Source organism: Sporothrix brasiliensis (assembly GCF_000820605.1).
Source record: "Sporothrix brasiliensis 5110 chromosome Unknown Cont14, whole genome shotgun sequence".
Lineage (NCBI taxonomy): Eukaryota > Fungi > Ascomycota > Sordariomycetes > Ophiostomatales > Ophiostomataceae > Sporothrix > Sporothrix brasiliensis.
In genome coordinates this window covers 894,085-912,077 of record NW_024467133.1, presented here as the reverse complement: position 1 = coordinate 912,077, position 17,993 = coordinate 894,085, and the positions used below count along the sequence as shown (strand labels likewise).

The 17,993-nt window shown below is 55.6% G+C and overlaps 5 protein-coding genes across 5 annotated transcripts; 1 reads left to right on the top strand and 4 right to left on the bottom strand.

The window, feature by feature from the left end:
• SPBR_03726 (PQ loop repeat protein) lies at nucleotides 1-1,480 on the top strand (the record flags this gene model as incomplete). Its single annotated transcript, XM_040762016.1, has 3 exons — nucleotides 1-59; nucleotides 145-310; nucleotides 380-1,480. The coding sequence occupies 3 exons, from the start codon at nucleotides 1-3 to the stop codon at nucleotides 1,478-1,480; spliced, it is 1,326 nt and encodes a 441-aa protein (XP_040622951.1).
• A 1,176-nt stretch (nucleotides 1,481-2,656) lies between these two features.
• On the bottom strand, nucleotides 2,657-3,992 carry SPBR_03746 (uncharacterized protein; the record flags this gene model as incomplete). The annotated part of the gene is made up of 3 exons (XM_040762036.1): nucleotides 2,657-3,519; nucleotides 3,599-3,760; nucleotides 3,968-3,992. The coding sequence occupies 3 exons, from the start codon at nucleotides 3,990-3,992 to the stop codon at nucleotides 2,657-2,659; spliced, it is 1,050 nt and encodes a 349-aa protein (XP_040622950.1).
• Nucleotides 3,993-6,653: 2,661 nt separating this feature from the next.
• Nucleotides 6,654-10,593, bottom strand: SPBR_03566 (GTPase activating protein; the record flags this gene model as incomplete). Its single annotated transcript, XM_040761857.1, has 3 exons — nucleotides 6,654-9,081; nucleotides 9,250-9,863; nucleotides 9,925-10,593. The coding sequence occupies 3 exons, from the start codon at nucleotides 10,591-10,593 to the stop codon at nucleotides 6,654-6,656; spliced, it is 3,711 nt and encodes a 1,236-aa protein (XP_040622949.1).
• Nucleotides 10,594-12,895: 2,302 nt separating this feature from the next.
• On the bottom strand, nucleotides 12,896-14,872 carry SPBR_03646 (uncharacterized protein; the record flags this gene model as incomplete). Its single annotated transcript, XM_040761936.1, has 3 exons — nucleotides 12,896-13,385; nucleotides 13,448-14,507; nucleotides 14,575-14,872. 3 exons carry the CDS (start codon nucleotides 14,870-14,872, stop codon nucleotides 12,896-12,898), a joined length of 1,848 nt encoding a protein of 615 aa, XP_040622948.1.
• Nucleotides 14,873-16,060: 1,188 nt separating this feature from the next.
• SPBR_03799 (GDSL lipase/acylhydrolase family protein) lies at nucleotides 16,061-17,107 on the bottom strand (the record flags this gene model as incomplete). The annotated part of the gene is made up of 1 exon (XM_040762089.1): nucleotides 16,061-17,107. The coding sequence occupies one exon, from the start codon at nucleotides 17,105-17,107 to the stop codon at nucleotides 16,061-16,063; it is 1,047 nt and encodes a 348-aa protein (XP_040622947.1).
• Nucleotides 17,108-17,993: the final 886 nt, after the last annotated feature.

The following is a 17,993-nucleotide window of genomic DNA, read 5'->3' as shown; positions in this document are numbered from 1 at the left end:
ATGGTTCCTCCCACGGGACCGCTCAACCTCGACGTTGAGGCCATCTCTGGCATTTGCGGGTGCGTGATACCAAATGACTATTCTTCCCTTCCCCGTCGGTGTGGCCCGTCTTCGGCCGCCTTTGCTAACAGCCCTGTTGTCTAGATCCATCTCGATTGCATGCTGGGTCGTCGTCTTTTCTCCACAGATTATCGAAAACTTCCGTCGTAGCAGTGCCGATGGCTTGTCTCTGCAATTCATTATCGTCTGGCTCGCCGGCGACGTCTTCAACATCCTGGGCGCCGTCCTGCAAGGCGTGCTGCCAACAATGGTATGGCACGCGCCAGCGCTCGAGCGTTTGGCTATCTGCTTCGTTTGCTAACATCCGTCTCTGTCACAGATCATTCTTGCCGTTTACTACACGATTGCCGACATTGTACTGCTGGGCCAGTGCTTCTACTACCGCGGATTCACCTGGCGCGACGACGTGGTGCCACCGAAGCTGAGCGCCAAGAAGACGCGGAGATCAGTAGATGCTGCTGGCGACAGCAGCAACACGACCACCACCAAAAATGGCCGCCCCGACGAGCGCACATCGCTCCTGGCCAAGAACACCGATAGGAACAGAAGAATTGGCACGACTGGAGAGAACGACCACGGCCACCAACACCACGGCCACCATCACCAGGAGCGCCGTGGCTCCAACTGGTCCACCTTGTCTCCAGCCGTGCCGTTTGTGCCTGACCTGGGGAGCCTCGATGTGACTGCCGATCACGCCGCCCATACCTCGACAACGGCGACGACGTTGACGGCGGCCGGGACCAGATCTTCAGAGGGCGCCAGCGCGTTCCAGGCGGTTGTATTCAACGCCATGTCTATGCTCATGGTCTGCACGGCTGGTGTGGCTGGCTGGTACCTTAGCGGTGGCAGCCAGCGTGACGACAACGGCGGGGCCGTACCACCTGCCGACGGCTCGGATGGTGACAGCGACCTGTCGTTCAACTTTTGGGGCCAGGTCTTTGGCTACCTCTGCGCCGTCTTCTACCTGGGCTCGCGCGTGCCCCAGCTGCTGCTCAACTGGCGCCGCCAGTCCACCGAGGGCGTCAGCATGCTCTTCTTCTTGTTTGCCTGCCTCGGCAACCTGACCTACGTCCTGTCCATCTTTGCCTTTGACGGCTGCAGCGGCCACACCCGCGCCCTATGCACCCCCGAGGACGCCCGGGCGCGCTACGGCCGCTACCTGCTGGTGAACCTGTCGTGGCTCGCCGGCAGCCTGGGCACGCTGTTCCTCGACATGTGCATTTTTGTGCAGTTTTTCATCTACCGAGTGGAGGGCGCCGACGACTACGACGTCGAAGACGAAGGCTCCTACGACACGGATGCTGACGACGACGAGGTCGACCTTGACCTTGACGCAGTTGATGTCGCCACCGTCGACGACTCGGACGAGGAGCGGGACCAGCGGCCTCTTTTGCGTCGCAACTTGTCGAGTTACCATTAAACGTGGCCGGATCGTGACGATTTCTTTACTTTTCTTCATTTCTTTGATTTTGTTCAATCCTCTTTTATCATGTGCACGGTTCGGTTTTTTTATTATTTCTTATCATCTGTATCAAATACACACAAAAAGAGGGCGTTGGCATGTAAAAGCGATTTACTAGATGTTTTCATCATACTTTTTTTCATAATATCAAAGGGCTCGTCAAGTAGAGGCCGAGAACAAAAAAAGGAACGCCTGCTTCCATACTAACTAGAACCTACTGTCCAAGGCGCCTGGTATGGCACTATTTGCTATTTTCATAGTCGAAATAAGCATAAGAGACCTTTTCAATTCTCTATACTTTAGGACACAAAGCCTCACACCTTGTGTCAAGAGCGGTGTCCGCCCCGCAATCGCCAAAACACCAGCAGTTGTTCCACCTGTCGGATCGAATGACGTCAACGAGACAGGTAGTTGGAGCATCGACGCCAACGACGAACAAAGCGTACCATAAAGACAGCCATCACAACATTCTTAGAGGCAAGAAGCCAGCACGCATAGGAGGACATTCAAAATATCTTTACTTCCATCAAAAGCAATTTCTCGTTCGTAGCAAAACAAGGCAAAACGAATATTTCGTACAATCTTTGCAAAAGCATTCCAACAACGTACCAAAACTCGTCCCGTCCTGCCCTAGAAAGAAAGCAAAAAAGAGTTGGAGCAAAGGGCAAAATGCAAAAGCAAGCCAGCCAGCTCCTTCGAACGCATTCTCTCCCAACAGCAAAATGAATACGTAACAATAGCAGAACAAACTCGATCTCTCCTTGCAGCCTTGTTCCTTTCCCTTTCCTTTGTATATAAACGCAACAAAAACTACCGAATACAAAGTAATTTCACCATAGGTCATTTGTCAGTCATACAGCTTGGCCCGGCCCCTTTTCCGTCAAGGAAAGAGAGGAAGACAGCTGGTTCCTCGTCGTTTGAAGTCTATTTGCCCATGAACCGGAAAGTTTGAGGCGGCCAGCCGACGATAAAATGTGAAGGAAGGAAAAACAAAAAAGGGAGGAGCCGAAAATATTAAAAATAAGGGACGCCCGTCCTCCCAACCCCGGAGAGCTAAAAGGAAACAGCGTGAGTGGTAAACGGGTCACAACCAAGGTGGCCTCGTCATAGAGAAAACCATCTATACCGCCCCATTTACAGGGAGACAAGGGGCTCCTCAGCCGAAACCTTGGGCGGCTGCGAATTTAGATCCACCTTGGGAGCAGTAGGGAAGTCGGTCTCCTCGTATCTCGTCACGGGTTCGGTCGTGGGGACAGACGGGGCAGTCGCCACGACCGCGGGAACCACGGTCACGGGCTTAGCAACCGGCACAGACTTGGAGGCAAAAGGCGCGGCCTTGGTGTCGGCGGGAGCCGGCTTGGAGGCAGTGGGAGCGGAGTTGGAGGAAGCGGGCGTCGGGACAGAGACGGGAGCAGAACGGCCGCCAAGCAACTGCTGGGCCTTGGCCGTGTAGTCGCCCATGTACTGCTTCGTAACCTCGGTGGCATGGGCGGTGTGCTTGTTCGCAACATCGCGGAGCTGGCTGGTCTGGGCGCCGACGAGATCAGACACATTCTTGACCTGGGCGTCGATAAGCTCCTTGTTGGTCTTGTAGATGAGCGGCGCGATGAAGAGGATGCTAGTGCCGATCAGAGCAAGACCCCAGTATGGCACAATCTTGACGAGGTAGTACGACAGGAAAGCAGCAACACAGGCAGCAGCGGACACGGCGACGTTCTCAGCGTACACGATGCGCTGGGCCTCGATGACGAAGAAGTTGAGCAGCTCGTGCACGTCGCCGAGAACATTGTCCAGCGCCTGGCGCGGGAGGGTGTAATACGTGCGGGGGCGGATCTGGCTGGCAAGGCCCTTGTTCAGGACCAGCTTGCCCGCAGTCTCAGCGGCCACAGTGACGCCGAGAATCATCCACGTCAGTCTCAGACCCCACCGGATAACGTCAAGGTATCTGACGGCAAAAATAAAAGCCACGATCGAGGCATAGGCAATTCCGGAGGCGCCTACCCAGCGCTGTTAGTAGATGAAAAGCTCAAGTTGCATGTGCCGCAGTCGGTTATGGGGTCCGTTGGATATACGTACGGGGGTTGTTCCACGACAGAAGCTCGGAAAAGAATGAGTGGTAGTGCGTCAGGGGCTGGCCGGTGGCCGCGGGTGTTGACGGGGTCTGGCGGGCGTTGGCAAGCTTGTTGAACTCGCTTGAGGTCTTTGCAGCCTCGCCCTTGGCGGCGGTGGCAATAGGGCCTGTGAAAAAGAGACAAATGTGTTAGCTGCACTGTTGGTATATGGCAGGACCTATGAGTCAAATAATGTGCGCTGCGTACCAGTTGAAAAAGTGTCATCTAATAAAAGGGAAAGCTTTATCAGTACACGACAATCAAGGTAACACCAATGGGCTCAAACTGCAAAGGAGGACAACTATCCGGACTTGTTAGCACATCGTCCATTAACATCGCATTGGGAACCGAAGCAGCATCGCGATGAGCGCAAAAGTTGAACCGCATGGTTGATACATACCTAACTCGTGACGCCACCGTTGGTGGAGTAACCGGCTGTGTCCGCCATAGCTTCGAGTGTGCTTGGATGTGTGGGAGACAAGGAAAGTCGAGAATCGAGTCCGACGATGGATGGTTGTTTGGAAGCTTCGGAAGCGGGCAGCGAGTCTGCAGAATCGCGTAGATGATTTGGAGGAGGAAGAGGAACAAGAGAGGGGGTCTCTGGATGTGCTTGGATGTTCGTAGTTCTGTTGTTTCAAGCTTGTGCCATTAAACCCAAATGGTCAATGTTAGCTGTTGCGCAAGACAGGAGGGGCTGTCGTAGCGAGGGGCGAAGTATTCTGCAGGTTGGTTCGGATAAGGGAGAAAATGCGTCGTTTCACTGGTGTGCAGTTGGGAGAGCAAAATAGGAGAAGCAGAAGACAGAAACAGGCGATGCAAGTCAAAATGAAGGAGATCGTAGGAGGCAGAAGGCCGAAAAAATTAAAAGGGAATGAAAAGGGGGCCCAGCTTGGTAGGACTAGGGGTGGAAATAAAATGGTTTGCATGATGCAACAGTGGCCAAAAGCATCTCCTGGAGCTTCGTACTACCGCCCCCCCTGATAGGAAAACACATGTCTTTCGCTTTCTGCCCTTGGCCCCGAGGAAGCAGATACATCTCAGGACAAGATCGAGACAGCAAATGCAAGCTCTCTCGCGCTTCGACTGCTGCCTGCCCAAGACCTCGCGTTCAGGCGACCTGGCCTTCTGTCTGTGGGAGCCTTTCTGACCCGATTTTCGATGGGCTTGTGATGACGACGCACCAGGTGCAACTGGTTTGTGTTGTTGTGCACACGGCACACGGAATGGTCACACGGGACAACCGCGCGCGAAGGAGACAGGGAGACAGCCAAAATGCGCGGGAGGATAGAGACAGACATGGGAAGAGTGGAAGTGCAAAAGGGGGTGGGTAGCATGTGAGAGTAGCAAGCCACAGCGTGCCCATACGGGACGAGAAGCGTAGGTGCAGAACAGGAAAGAAAGCAAACGCAGCAAACACAGCAAACAAGCAAACAGCGTGGTAACTGACCTTGGGTGTGGCGCTGATGATGCGGAGGATCGAGAACAGCGTGGGAGCGTTGCAAGAAGACGGAAGAATGATGAGGGAGAAAGTGTGTATGGAGGAAGAAAAAAGGATTTTACTTTTGCAAGACTAGGTTTTATCCAGAGAAAGAGCGAGAAGGAGCGAGGGAGACGAGGAAAAATAAAATAAAATAAAGCGAGCAGGAGGTGGGGAGACAGAGACACGAACAGGGAAGGAGAGACTGGAGATGGCCAGGCCCTCTTGTCTGGAAAGGGAAGGGACGAGCTACGCAGCGAAAGGTGATGTCAACTACGCAACTGCTACATTGACGTCGTCACCGGCTTTTGGGTGGTGGAGGGTGGGCGCTGTAATTCGTAAGATAACGAGAAGGAGACTACGGCATACGCACAGTAAGGAACCACCGAGCTCATCGACAGCTTGCCCCCCTAGTGCGGCTGTCCATTTTTCTGTGACGTCTCTTGCCTGTCAGTTTGGCTGTCCACTATGCGTTAGCTTGGTATCTAGGTGGCGACAGGTCGGAAAAAAAAGCGAGAAAAAAGAGAGAACAAGATGAAAGGACAAGCGCAACGGCAAAACGCTCGCCTTTGTTTCCAACCGGATTGACGGTTGATAGGCGTTGCTAGCCAGTAACAACCCGCTACTTCTGTACTGTGGGTATCACTCAAGCCTGGGTGGGGCTGCTGAGCCCGCTTTTGGTCGCTGGGAGACCTGGACCGAATGTGCGACGCAGAGCGAAAGCACCATGTTTTACAGGCCTTTATTCTGTAATTACAGGCCTTATCCGCCAGGCCTGGTCTGTCTCGCCAGCCCCTAATTCGTATTGTTCGATTGCTCAATGGTTCGTTCTTCTGCTGGACTGCAGCAACAATTTTGGAGGTATCCGCTGCACTGTACTGCGCCGTACAGGAGCCGACATCTCATGCTTGCACAACTCTGTGCTCTGTGTCGTCATTTCCTTTCGCAACCAGTTCAAGCTAAGGCGGCAGCTTGCATGTGATCCAGGCATCTAGCCAGCACTAGCGCCTCTGCGTGATAAGACATCGCCTGGAATGCACGCGACCATTTCGACACTTCGACTGTCGGGCGACGGCTGAGACCGGCCACTTGTCAGACGGGCATTTTTGTCCTGGGATAGTCGTCCTGGGATAGTCGTCGTGAGACATGTTCCCCGGATGCAGAAGGATTGCATGTCTTGCGTACAATGTACAATGAGAGAGCCAGTGACTCCGTAGGGAAGGACACGAGTTTGACAGAGTATATTATTAGGTATTGTATTTTATGTACTTTCTCTGCCGTACGGCTCCAACGATGGAGTGTTCAAAAACGACAAATATTCCACGTATGTATGTACTTCGTGGGTGGTATCTATTGACGACAGGCAGTCAATAATGTATACGTGTGTACGTATTTGCGCCGACCAATGCTATATGCTGTGTGTGCATGTGCCAATTTAGAACAGATGAAAAGAAAGAAACCAAATAAGAAGTAGTAGCCTTGCCTTAGCCAGGCCACATAACCAAGAAAAGAAGAATAAGAAACGGCCGTTACAGCCGTTGCTTTAGCGTCTCCAGCCGAAAAAGCCGTAGCCGGACGACGATGTCGTGTTGGTGGCGGGTGCCGCGGCGGGTGCAGTGGCAGCGACAGCTTTTGTGCTGGCTGCGTGCGCGTTGCTGTCCGACATTGACGTGGTCAACCTCCCCAGCACGCCCATGGCTGCCGAAGCTGCCGTGCTGGCCGCGGTGGCTGCAGTGGCGGCAGCTGCTCCGCCGCCCGAGTTTCTCGCATTGTGCAACATGGATGCCATGTCGTTTGCCGACAGGCCCAGTGCCTTTCGCAAGCTCTCGAGCTTCTGTTTCGCCTCTTCGGCCTCCTGGCGGGCTACAGCCTCGGACGTCTTGGCCTGGACAAGCTCCAGGACAAGAGCATCCTGCTGCTGCTCCATGCTCTCCTCGTTGCCGCTCTGGTAACTACTCATGCCGCCACCAAAGACGGACTCGCGCCGTCCGGTTCCACGGACGATAAGTGACGACGAACGCTTGCCGTTACCGCCAAACATAGACAATGCGTTGCTCGCGGGCGGCGGTCCTGTTGCAGCGGGCCCGGAAGCCTGTGTGGGAGTGGACTTGCTGCGTCCAAGTTTAAGCTCGCGCAGGCCCCCAGAAGCACCGCCCTTGCTGGGCGTACCGCCACCGGCACCAGTACCTGTAGCACGGCCAAACCATTCCGTCGCGGCATCGGCGATTCCTTGGGCACCCGTACCTTCAGCACCACTGCCACTGGAGAGATCGGCACCATTGCTGTGCGTTATGCGCGCCGCACCGGCAGCAGCTGCGACCGCGGCAGAGGCAGCCTCGGAGGCCACCCGCGTCCGCAGGTCGTGGATCTGGCGCTCCAGCCGCTGCTTGTCTTGGTGCAGCACACGAGCACGCGCATGGCTGTCACGCAGTTGGTCTTTCATGGTCGCCAGCTCTTGCTCCATCTCATTGACCTGGCGGTTGCGGTCCTGGCCCTTGGCAAGCTCGTTGACCAGCTGTTCCTTTGCGCGCCCGAGCTCGTCGCGTAGCTGGGACTTGGTCTGCGGCACCGACGACCGTCGGTTGTCGACCTTTGCAGCGAAGCGGGCCTCCACCGGCTCGAGAAGCGCGAAAAGCTCATCTTGAGGCATCGACAGCTCAATATCGGATGATTGCGTGGCTGTCGTGCTTTTGGATGCAGCGGGGGTCTCGTCTAGTTCAGTTGTACGCAGCTGTACACCAAAGGTGACGGGCGCTTTTTTGATGGGCCCAGCTACCGTCTTCTTTGTACTCTTCTCACGCAGGTTACGTAGCAGGGCTTGCACTGCCTTCTGGTCGTCGCTGCGTTCCTCTCGCTCTCGCTGCAACTGGTCTGTGGTGAGAGCATGCTGGCGCTGCAAGTCGCTGAGTGCTGTGAGAAGGTCTTCGATTTGGCTGTGGAGATAACGGTCGTTGTCCGAGTTTTTGTTGTTGGCACTGTTGGAAGTCGATGCATTCTTGGCGGATGCGGTGATGTCTGAGGAAGAATCGCGCGAGAGTGATGTCGCGTCTGTCGAGGTAGAGCTCAAGACAGAGGAAGAGGAGGAGGAGGTTGCGGAGGACGACGGACCAGCTGCAGGCGAAGCCGCCTCCATTGAATTGACAGTAGAGGCGATGCTGTGTTTTGATGAGCTCCGCTGCAGAAAGCTCAAGGGTCGCAGCGGCGGTGCGCTGAGGCCCGCGTTGAGGGTCAGCGGTTGGTTGGGGGGCGACAACGCGGTGGTCGGAGAGGCGAGGCCAGAGGTAGAAGCGAGGTCGTTGGTGGAGTTGGAGAGAGAGGGTGACTCGTCGATTGAAGGCGGCGGGTTAGATGCAGCCGCAGCTGCTGCTGTTATTGCCACAGGCGTGGATGAGGAAGAAGACGAGGATGTCCAGAGACGGCCCAAGAAGCGAGACGCTATAGTGCTGATGGTCGAAGCACGGTCCGCATTACTGCTAGCGTCGGTTTGGTTGTTGATATTGGCAATCTGTGCCTCGCGGTAGGCTTGGTCAAGCGAAGCCAGCCGGTCTCTGCTGACCACATTGGATAGACTGAGGAAATGAAGCACAAACTCGTCTGCGTTGTAGTGGTAACAGTCCCAAAGGCCTCGCGAGAGCAAAAGCTGGATAGCATCTTCAAGTTCTGCGCACGCTAGCAAACGGGCCTGGTTGTTCTGCATGAGTGACAGAGCCACCCGCATAATGGTCTCAGCCGCGCCTTCGGCAAAGACTACATCGTACATGCGAAACAGCATGGGCAGGGGGCACGTCACAGCGAAAAACGAGAGGAACCATTGTGAAACATAAGCAGCGGGGTCTACCTGCAAATCTTCCAAATGGGACGACAATTCCGGCAACGTGCTGCGCAGCAGCTCGCGGAATTGGTAGATTCGGACGTGCAACCCTGCCAGATCTGGCATGTAGGAGCTCCGTAGATCGTAGTTTTCCATGAGTCTGTAAAACGAGACGTTAGTATCAAAATGCGACGCAAGACCGTAAGACCATATAGCTAACCAACACCAACACTGCCCAATCCAACCTACGACGCGATAAACAAAATTCGCATCATCGATTAAATAGACACAACGAAAAAAAGAGAAAAAAAAAGAAAAAGAAACGTACTTGACAAGTACACAGAAAGCCTCTCTGTCTGGCATGTGCATCAAAAGGGGGCCGACAAGGAACGCGAGCCCCTGGCAGTAGCCGATGCGCGGCTCGTGCAAGCTGTAGCTCTTCAGCACACGGCCAAGCATGCGTTGCCCGTCTCCGTCGGGTTCGCGGAACATGTCTACACCGGGGAAGCTGCGGCCGAGATCTTTGCCAATGATGCCCTCATAGGGACTGGTCGCGTCACAGAATCGCTCGTATTGCTCGAGCAGCGCCGCGTCGCGTGTCGCACCGGTCATGCCTTGCCAAACAACACCACGCAACGGAGGTGGGATGCCCTTGCGTATCTTATTGGACAGTAATGTTGGTAGACGAGCGGCCGTCTGGTGGTAGTCCTGGACGAGGGCCGCGTAGAATTCAAGATCGGTCATCGGCGGTGGAGGCAGCATCGAGTAGCGTAGTGCGGCGGGTGTAGGCCCCTGGACCATATCGCGGAGCTGAGCAACAGAAACCGGACGAACGCGGCGCGGGGACTGCGGCGCGCTGTCACGCACTTGAACGCGGATGCTTTTGGGATTTGTCGCGAGCTTTGCGTTTTCTTGTTCGAGTCGTGCAAGGAGCATGGCAGTCTGTACACAAAATGTTAGCAGAAAAGGACGGACAGAAGGCCAAGGAGAGAAATGGTCGTACATGATCGGAATTTTGTCCATTGGACTCCTCGTTTTCGGTTTGCTGAAGCTGCTCCCAGTTCACGTCCTCGTCGTCCTCGCTGCTGTCATCGCTGTCTGACTCGTTCTCGGCCACCGTGGGCATCGTGGCTCTCTGGCTCCGTGCCATGGTGGGTGTCGACGGTCTGGCGTCCTCGGCCGTTGCCCCTGTAGACGCTCCAGACGCTGTGCTGTGCGTGTTGATACTCAGAACGGGCGGCTCGGACAGGCGGACTGTAACTAACGAGTCGTGTTCGTCCAACCGAGGAGCAACACCGTGTGCGGTATGGTCCTCAGAAGTGCTTTCTGTGGTCACCATCTCGTCGTCGAGCTCCTCGGCCGGCTTACCGGGTATTAAAGGAGATGCGGGCTCATGCTGTGTGTCGTCTGCGGAGTCTGCGTCGTCTGTGTCGTCCGAATCGGTTGGCGATGCATCTGTCGAGTCGGAGGGTGCTGAGGCTGTGGAGGCAGACACGTTTTGTGCGACGGTGGCGTTTGGAGCCTCCTCTTCTTCATGTTCTTCCGATTCTACTTTCTGTACTGCTTCTGGGGTGACATCAGGGACGCTGTGTTCGCTCCTAACGGCCACCTCCAGGTCATGCTTCGTTTCTGGTGTGGACGTCCGTTCCCCGGCTGCGGTGTGGGCATCCATGTTGAGCATATCGACACGACCGTCGGATGTGAGGTCGTCGGTCGTCGTGCGAGTCGTATACAAAAGCTGCAAGAACCGCGAGTGTTCTTTTCACCCTAATCGAGTTGCCGGTACAAAAATCGCGTTTGTTGGTTCAAGGGCCTTCGTCCCCCTTACCCCCCCTCAAAAGCCTGCGCGAGCAGCAATGTGCATCGAGGGCCGAAGGGAGAAGGGAGAGAGAACTGCGTGCGGGTTGCAGGGAGACAAGCCCCGGTGCTGCACTGAAATTCCACACAAAAATGGTTCTAGCGTGTCGACGTCCGATTTGGCCAGAAGCGGCCCGGCGAGAACGATATCAGCGGCGAATCGTGATTGTTCGCCGTCGTGCTGTGAAGCAAAGTATCGTGCACCGTATGGGCTGTGTCGTATGGGCCACAAATCGAATAAAACAACCACACCGTTTAGGACGCCTGGATAAACGCGGTGGAGGCGAGAAGAGTATGTCGTGCGGCTTAACAAAGTCGTATTAAGGTGTCGTACGGAAAGTGGGAGGACGTTTAAAGGGGGAGGTTCTCTATGCGTGTTCCGCTTGAACTGAAACTGAGACGGCGGAAAGCGACTAGACGATGGCTCGAGTGCTGGCGGAATGGTGCGAAAGAAAGTGAAGACAAAAGCAATCAACAAAGAGTCACAATGAGGGACACGAGAATAGAAATTCGCACCACGAAGAAGGAAAGAGCAAACCCCTGGTCAGCAGGAGAAGCGGAGGCCAGTCAACGAAGAAAATGAGATAGTCAAGATGGGGCAGGGAAGGAGCGATTGTGAGGTTGTTCCCGCCTTGGTCGCAATGGAGCTAATAATTACTGTATGCAGCAAGAGCTCATTTAACGATGGAGAGGAACTGCAGAGCGGGGGCCAATAATAGCAGGGTGGGAGGAGAAAAAGGGGTGTGCGAAGGGCCCTTTAGCGGTGGGAAGGGTAAACAGAGCAGTCAGAGGCAAAAGGGAAGGCACGACCATGCACAGGAATGCAGGCACCGGCCACCACGGAGCACTAAACTACCGCTAGCTAAGACTTCCAGGGGCCATCTCACGCGCCGATCTCACTCTACTTCGTATGCCTGCCCGGTTGGTCCAAGGCCTGGCGACAGCGGTCTCTCGTACATGTAAGATACACGGGTGTTTTCTTGTCCTCTGTGTGGTAGTGGTCATGTGTGCTGTTGTGGTCTGGCCTTGCTATCCCAGCTTTTTGGGCCGCGCCTGCCTGTCATTGGATTTTAGGCTTCCTGCCATTTCCCATATTCATGCAGGAACAAGCTAAAATATGCAGGCAGGACCTGGTGTGTCGCATCGTTCTTGTCTTTCGTGTTAGAAAGAGCAGGCTGCTAGAATACGGCCCTCCACTGGCAAAAAAGAAAAAGAAAAAACGGCGAAGACATTACAGGACACAACTATCACCCAAGATGTTTACTGTTTACTGGCCACCCCCGAATGCTCAGATCAAGCACCCTGCTATTGTCTGTTGCGCGTTTCGATTTTCCATACGACGGAGTACTGTCAGACGCTACGACGGCCGACCTGGATGGAACGGCACATTCTTGTTGGTGGCTTTCGGAAGTTCAGCCTTCTGCTAGGAGCGGGTTGGGCCACGTTGGGTCTGGCGGGCTTGGCTGGGCTACGGAGTGCCAGACTGTCTGGGTTCACCTTTGTGGTAAGGTATGACAAGGAACGTTCGGGACGGTGTCTCTTTTGTGACGTTCTTTCTATTTCTTACCCCTGAAGCTAGTGCCGTTGTTAGTGGCGCGTTTTGCCGCAACGCGACTTTAGTCTCTAACGACTCCACGGGAGGCAAGAGTCACCAGCCTCCAACACGCCGGAAGCGGGGCAAGCGCCGCTGCATCCTCCACAGGCATCTACAAACACTGAATACGACGAACTAAAATAAAAAGAATACAAATAATGTAGAGAAAAGACTCACGCTCTTTCGTATACGTGTACGTAGATGCCATGGCGAGGCCGACGAAAATATCCAAATTGGCCGAATCTATTCTTTTCATACGAGGATGGCTCCGAGACGACTCCAAATACTACATACCATAATGTGGGCTGTCGTGAGATATTGACCTGTAATAATACTACCAAGCCTTCGTCTTTCTTCAATGGACAACAATAAACCAACTGTCCAGACGGAGACACAACGGCAAAACAAGAACGTACCAAAAAAAGTACACAAAAATATACCATACAACGCCAGAAACAAGAGAGATACCCACAAACACGCGCACGCAGGCAGACAACTACATAAATACACAATATGGCCCGCCCTACGCCATAGGTATGCCTTGCTGCGCACCGGGTGGCCCTTGCATCATGCCCATCTGCGGAGTGCGGTGCATCGGCGGGCTGCCCTGGTTGACGCCGTGCGGTCCTGGCGTGCTACCCGGCCCAGTCCGGTTGTTGGCAGCTCCGCCAGCCTGGTTTGGCTGGTTTGGCTGGTTCGGCTGGTTCGGCTGGGTGGCAAAAGCGGGCTCCCGTGTGTAGTCGATACCCGGATAGAAGCTCTGCAGCTTGCCATAGAGTTCGCGAATGTACTTGAGCCGCTCCTCGCGGTCGCTGTTGGGGTCATGGTCCGTCTGCTGCGCGGCAGGATCGGCTCCGGCCGGCGGCGGTGGCGGCGGTGCCGGGCGAAGACGGAAGTTAAGGCTGAGACTCGGCGCGCTGAGGAAGCTGGGACCCTTGGCGGCGTTGGCCGTCATCTTCCTGTCGGCTAAGCTTGCGAGGTACGCCAGGTTGGATTGGATACGTTTCATACATCTGTGCACGGTTAGTGGTTGCTTCGTATAGAGACGAGTGCTGGGGGCAACGCTAGAACGCACTGAATGTAATCCGCCCGCACAAGCTTTTCCTCCTCGGACACGGGCTCTGTCGTCTCGCTGGGCTGTTCCTCAACACCGGCCTCAGCAGCGTGCTCCTTCTTCAGTGCAACCTGGGTACTCCGTAGCTGGATCGACTCGTAGAGAAGTTCTTGGTTGATGTTCAGCAGGACGGTGAACAGCTCCTTCTCGCGAGATTCGCTGCCGGGACTGAGCGGCGGGCCTTGTGCGGCGCCAGTGCCGTTAACAACGGGGCCACCAGTGCCCGGGAATGTCGGTGTCTGGGGGGTGGATGCACCGGGTGGCAGGCCGGCCGAGAGCGGTGGCTGAGGGGCGTTCGGGTGCTGCGCGTTAGGCGGACCGTGGGGGCTCGGCATCGTGTTGAAGGGCTGTTGCTGTTGCTGCTGCTGTGGGTGAGGTGGCTGAGGTTGATGCATCTGTTGAGGGTGGGGAGACTGGTGCGGCGGCATCTGCTGGTGTTGCAATTGTTTTGGGGACGGAGTCGGCATGTGTTGCTGGGATGGTGTCGGAGGTTGTTGTGGCGGTTGTTGTTGTTGCGGACTTTGGACATGTTGAGGGTGCTGAGGGGGCTGCATATGTTGAGGATGTTGGGGGTGCTGTTGAGGATGCTGATGAGGATGCTGAAGTTGCTGCTGCTGCTTGTGCTGCTGCTGCATTTGCTGTTGCATCTGCATCTGGTGTTGCTGCTGCTGTTGGATCTGCTGCTGCTGCGACATGGGCATGCCGGACAGAGGGCTGCCCTGTTGCATGGGATTGAATGGCCGCTGCGGTGTGCCCATGCCACCAGGACCTTGCTGCGGAGGCTGCATACGTTGTTGTTGCTGCTGTTGCTGCTGTTGCTGTTGCTGCTGCTGCTGCTGTTGTTGTTGCTGTTGCTGTTGCTGCTGCATAAACACCTGCTGTTGCTGAGGCGTCATTGGGAACCCAGGCATCTGGCCCGCGACGGCCATCATGTTGAAATTCGGCGGCATCTGCGGCTGGCCAGCGCTGGCGGGCATCCCTACACCGTAAGGCGAGCCGGTAAATGGAGTTTGATATCCCACTGCAAAAACGTTAGAAAGATGGGGCAGGACAAGCCACCACGCGGGGCGCCCATCGTCAAAACTCACTTTGTCCATTCACTCCCATTTGCGGCATGCCGGGGCTTGGCATCATTCCGCCGGGCCCCGGCGTGCCCATCATATTCGGATTGCCGCCGCCTTGCATAAATGGCGACTGGCCGCCCGGCATGCCAAACTGCTGAGCGTACATCATCTGCTGTTGCGGCTGCTGGCCCGGCATGGAGCCAGGCGGCATCTGCTGCTGTGGTGGCGGCTGCTGGCCTGGCTGTTGCATCTGTTGTGGAGGGGGCGTGTTAAAGGCGGCCGGCCCGCCCTGGTTGGGAAAGCCGTAGGGTGGTTGGTACATGGCTGTTGATCTGAAAGGAGTTGACGGTTAAGGGGTGGAAGAGTCGGCAGACGGAAAATTGGCGAGATACGAAATGCAAGAGGCGCACGATGTGAATCGCAAACGGGTGTGGGTCGTTCGAAAACCCGTCGAAAGACAGAAAGATCTAGGGCGTCGGCAGATATGAATAAGCCAGAGGGGCAGCGCGGGTGTGTGTCGTCGACAGGCTAATGCGAGATGCGCTGATGCGGGTAGTCGATCGGACTTTTGCAGCCCTGAGAAGGCTGGGGGTCGGCACCAAGAAGCGCGAAGCGCGTAAGCAATGGCAGATGCGATTGGGAGCCTCGAGGGTCAGGTGACATTGACAGACCAAGCAGGTGACAGGGCGCCAGGCCACGAGATGGGGAACGGGGTGGATGGTGAAGGGGTGAAGGGATGAAGGGTGATGGGGTGATGGGGGTTGGTGTGGTAGGGAGGAGTTGGACACGAGAAATGTAAGAGCTGCCTGGATCCAGGTGGATGGTGCCGAGGGAAGGAGGGATGGGATGACGCCCGCGGGCGAAGAGGGAAGGAGAGACGGGCGCGAAACGGGAAGGAGAGATGGGAGGTTTGCGTGAACGAGAGACAAGCGATTGTGGAGGTTGAATGCGAAAGCGAAAAACGCGTCCCACAACAGCGCAGGCACGTACAGAGCACAAGCGACTAGGCAGGAGGGAAAAAAAGACAAATATGCGCGGAAAGAGACAGGGCGTAATGCCGGTGCAGCGCGCGGGGATGGGGACAGAAGGCTCTCTTGGTGTGGAGGTTTCGTCGTGGCAGGAGCGAGACACGAATTGGCAAGTGCGAACGAGGCAGAGGCAGCGACGCGGAGGCGCACTAGCGCTGGCTGGGCTGGATGAATTTTCGCGCGCAGGCAGCCCGTTTTTCCGTCGCCGCGTTGACTGTTCGCAAGCAGTGCGCCAGCGAATCAGAGGGCAGGCGCAAGAAGCAGGAGATGGGAAGTGAGCCAATTGCAAACGTACCAAAAGCGGGGCTGCTGCGAACTCCAAACGGCAAGTACGTTGTAACACCGACGCACCATTACAACGAGCAAGAACAGCTATTGTCCAACCCCGTTTTGTGCATCAATTTATTCTCTACTTCCTACTGTTATCTTCTAGCTACAGAGTACTCTCCCAGCACCTATTTTGCCGCATTTTGTTTCCATTTTCACGACTGGTACGTCGTGCCGTACTTGGACACGCCAGCCACGACGTCCAAAAACTTCTCCGCAATGACAGAGTCAGTCTTGGGCGAGGGATGCAACTCGTCGTAAAACATGTAGTTTTCGATTACGCCCGCGGCGTCCGTACAGTTATGCGAGTTGGTGGGCTCGCAATGGTGGAAGTAGCCGGTGCTGTTGGCCGGCGCCTCCAGGAATTCGGACGGGTTGTTGTAAATGTCGGTCAGGAGCTGGTGGGTGTTGTAGATGGACACGGAGGCGCCAAGCCAGCGGCGGCGCACGAGAGCGTGGAAGGGCACACCGTAGTCGAAAATGGTGTTGATGTTGACGGTGTACTCCAGGATCTTGTTGGCATACTCGGTCTCGTTGTACAGAGACTTGTTGCCCCAGTACTGGTGGTCGCCTGCGCCGCCGGCACTCTGGGGGCGGTACGTGGGTACGAGCTGCAGCGGTGCGAGGTTGAAGAGGACGATACGGCGGCCGCCGGCGGCATAGATGCTGTCCAGCACGGAAAAGACGCAGTCCACATAGGTAGTAATGTTGGTGCCAGCCGTCTGCGCGTCGTTCAAAAAGGCGCCAAAGCCAATGTCGTTGGTGCCGATCCACAGTGCGTACACAGTGTTGTCGGCGGTGCGGTTCTGGTACAGCGAGTGACTTCCGGCAGTGTCCTCCTGAAACGAGGGAATCTCGTCTTCAAGGACGGAAGGGAAGGTGCGGTTGATGGACGAGAAGTAGCGGGGGGTGATCTCGTTGGAGCAGACGGCGCCACCGACGGCGTAGTCAAAGAAGGCGACGCCGGGTGCACTCTGCTGGACATACTGGCCCCATGTCAGGCCGCCGCTGGCCGTGACGTTGGTCTGGGTGGAAAGAGTGCCGGGAGGCGGCGGCTTGCCTTGGTGTGCGATGTAATAGTTGAGGCGGCCGTTGTCCGAGTAGCTGTCACCGAACGCGACGAGATTCTCGAATGAGTTGCAGGCAGCGGAAATGAGGCCGCTGCTTGCGGCCGCCGCAAGAAGACTCTGACGGATCCGCATGTTGACTTGCGTGGCGAAAGGTGCGTGAGAGAGCTAGAGGAAAGTAGAAAGGAGAAGGGGGACAGGGCAGAAAGGCCGAGAAATATATGAGGATGGCGAGGGGATGAGCGAGACGAGACCAATGGAAAAAAAAGGGAAATGAGCAAAACAAGCAACCAGCCAAAGAACCCGTCACAGAGGATGCCAAGAGGATCAACACGGGACGATGCTCATATTTATAACCCTGCACACGGGATACTGCTCGTGTATATTAAGGATTAAGGAGGGATACCCTTGGCCTGGAAAGCTTCACAGAACCTGTGCATTCAACCGGACTGGGGTTCCTCACTCATTGCATCTATTGGGAATGGCCTCCCGGGAATAGCGGATGAGAGCGAGGAGAGACAAGACGACAGTCGAAAAACAACAAAAAAAATGGACAGAAAGCATAGACTACAACGGTTGTGCTGTAGCACTTGGTCGCAAGCTGTAGTCGGACAAGCAGCCGAGATGGACGGTGGGCGGCTTGTACCTGCAGGAGCAAAGCGCCAGACTATTCCAGGCTTTGAAGGGAGGAGCCCGGGAACTTGCAGATATCCAACTTCCCACTCGCTTCGAGATCCGTCCAGCCGTCATTGTATGTAGGTGCACTCTTGGAAGCTCGCACACAAGTGTAACAGAGGCTCAGAAAAGCTCCAAGATTGACAGCCCGAAGTCCGTCTGGACACGGGTAGAATGCGGGGAAACAACAGAGCAATGTTGATGTTGATGGAAGGGCGGGGACCAGATAGTGCCGTCGAGGATGCATGCGGGTGTTGTCTCTGACGAAGGTGTGAGCTACGCCGAATCTTGAAAATGCTTGTGCGGGACGAGGCACAGGTGCACAGTCCGCACCGCGACAGTACGC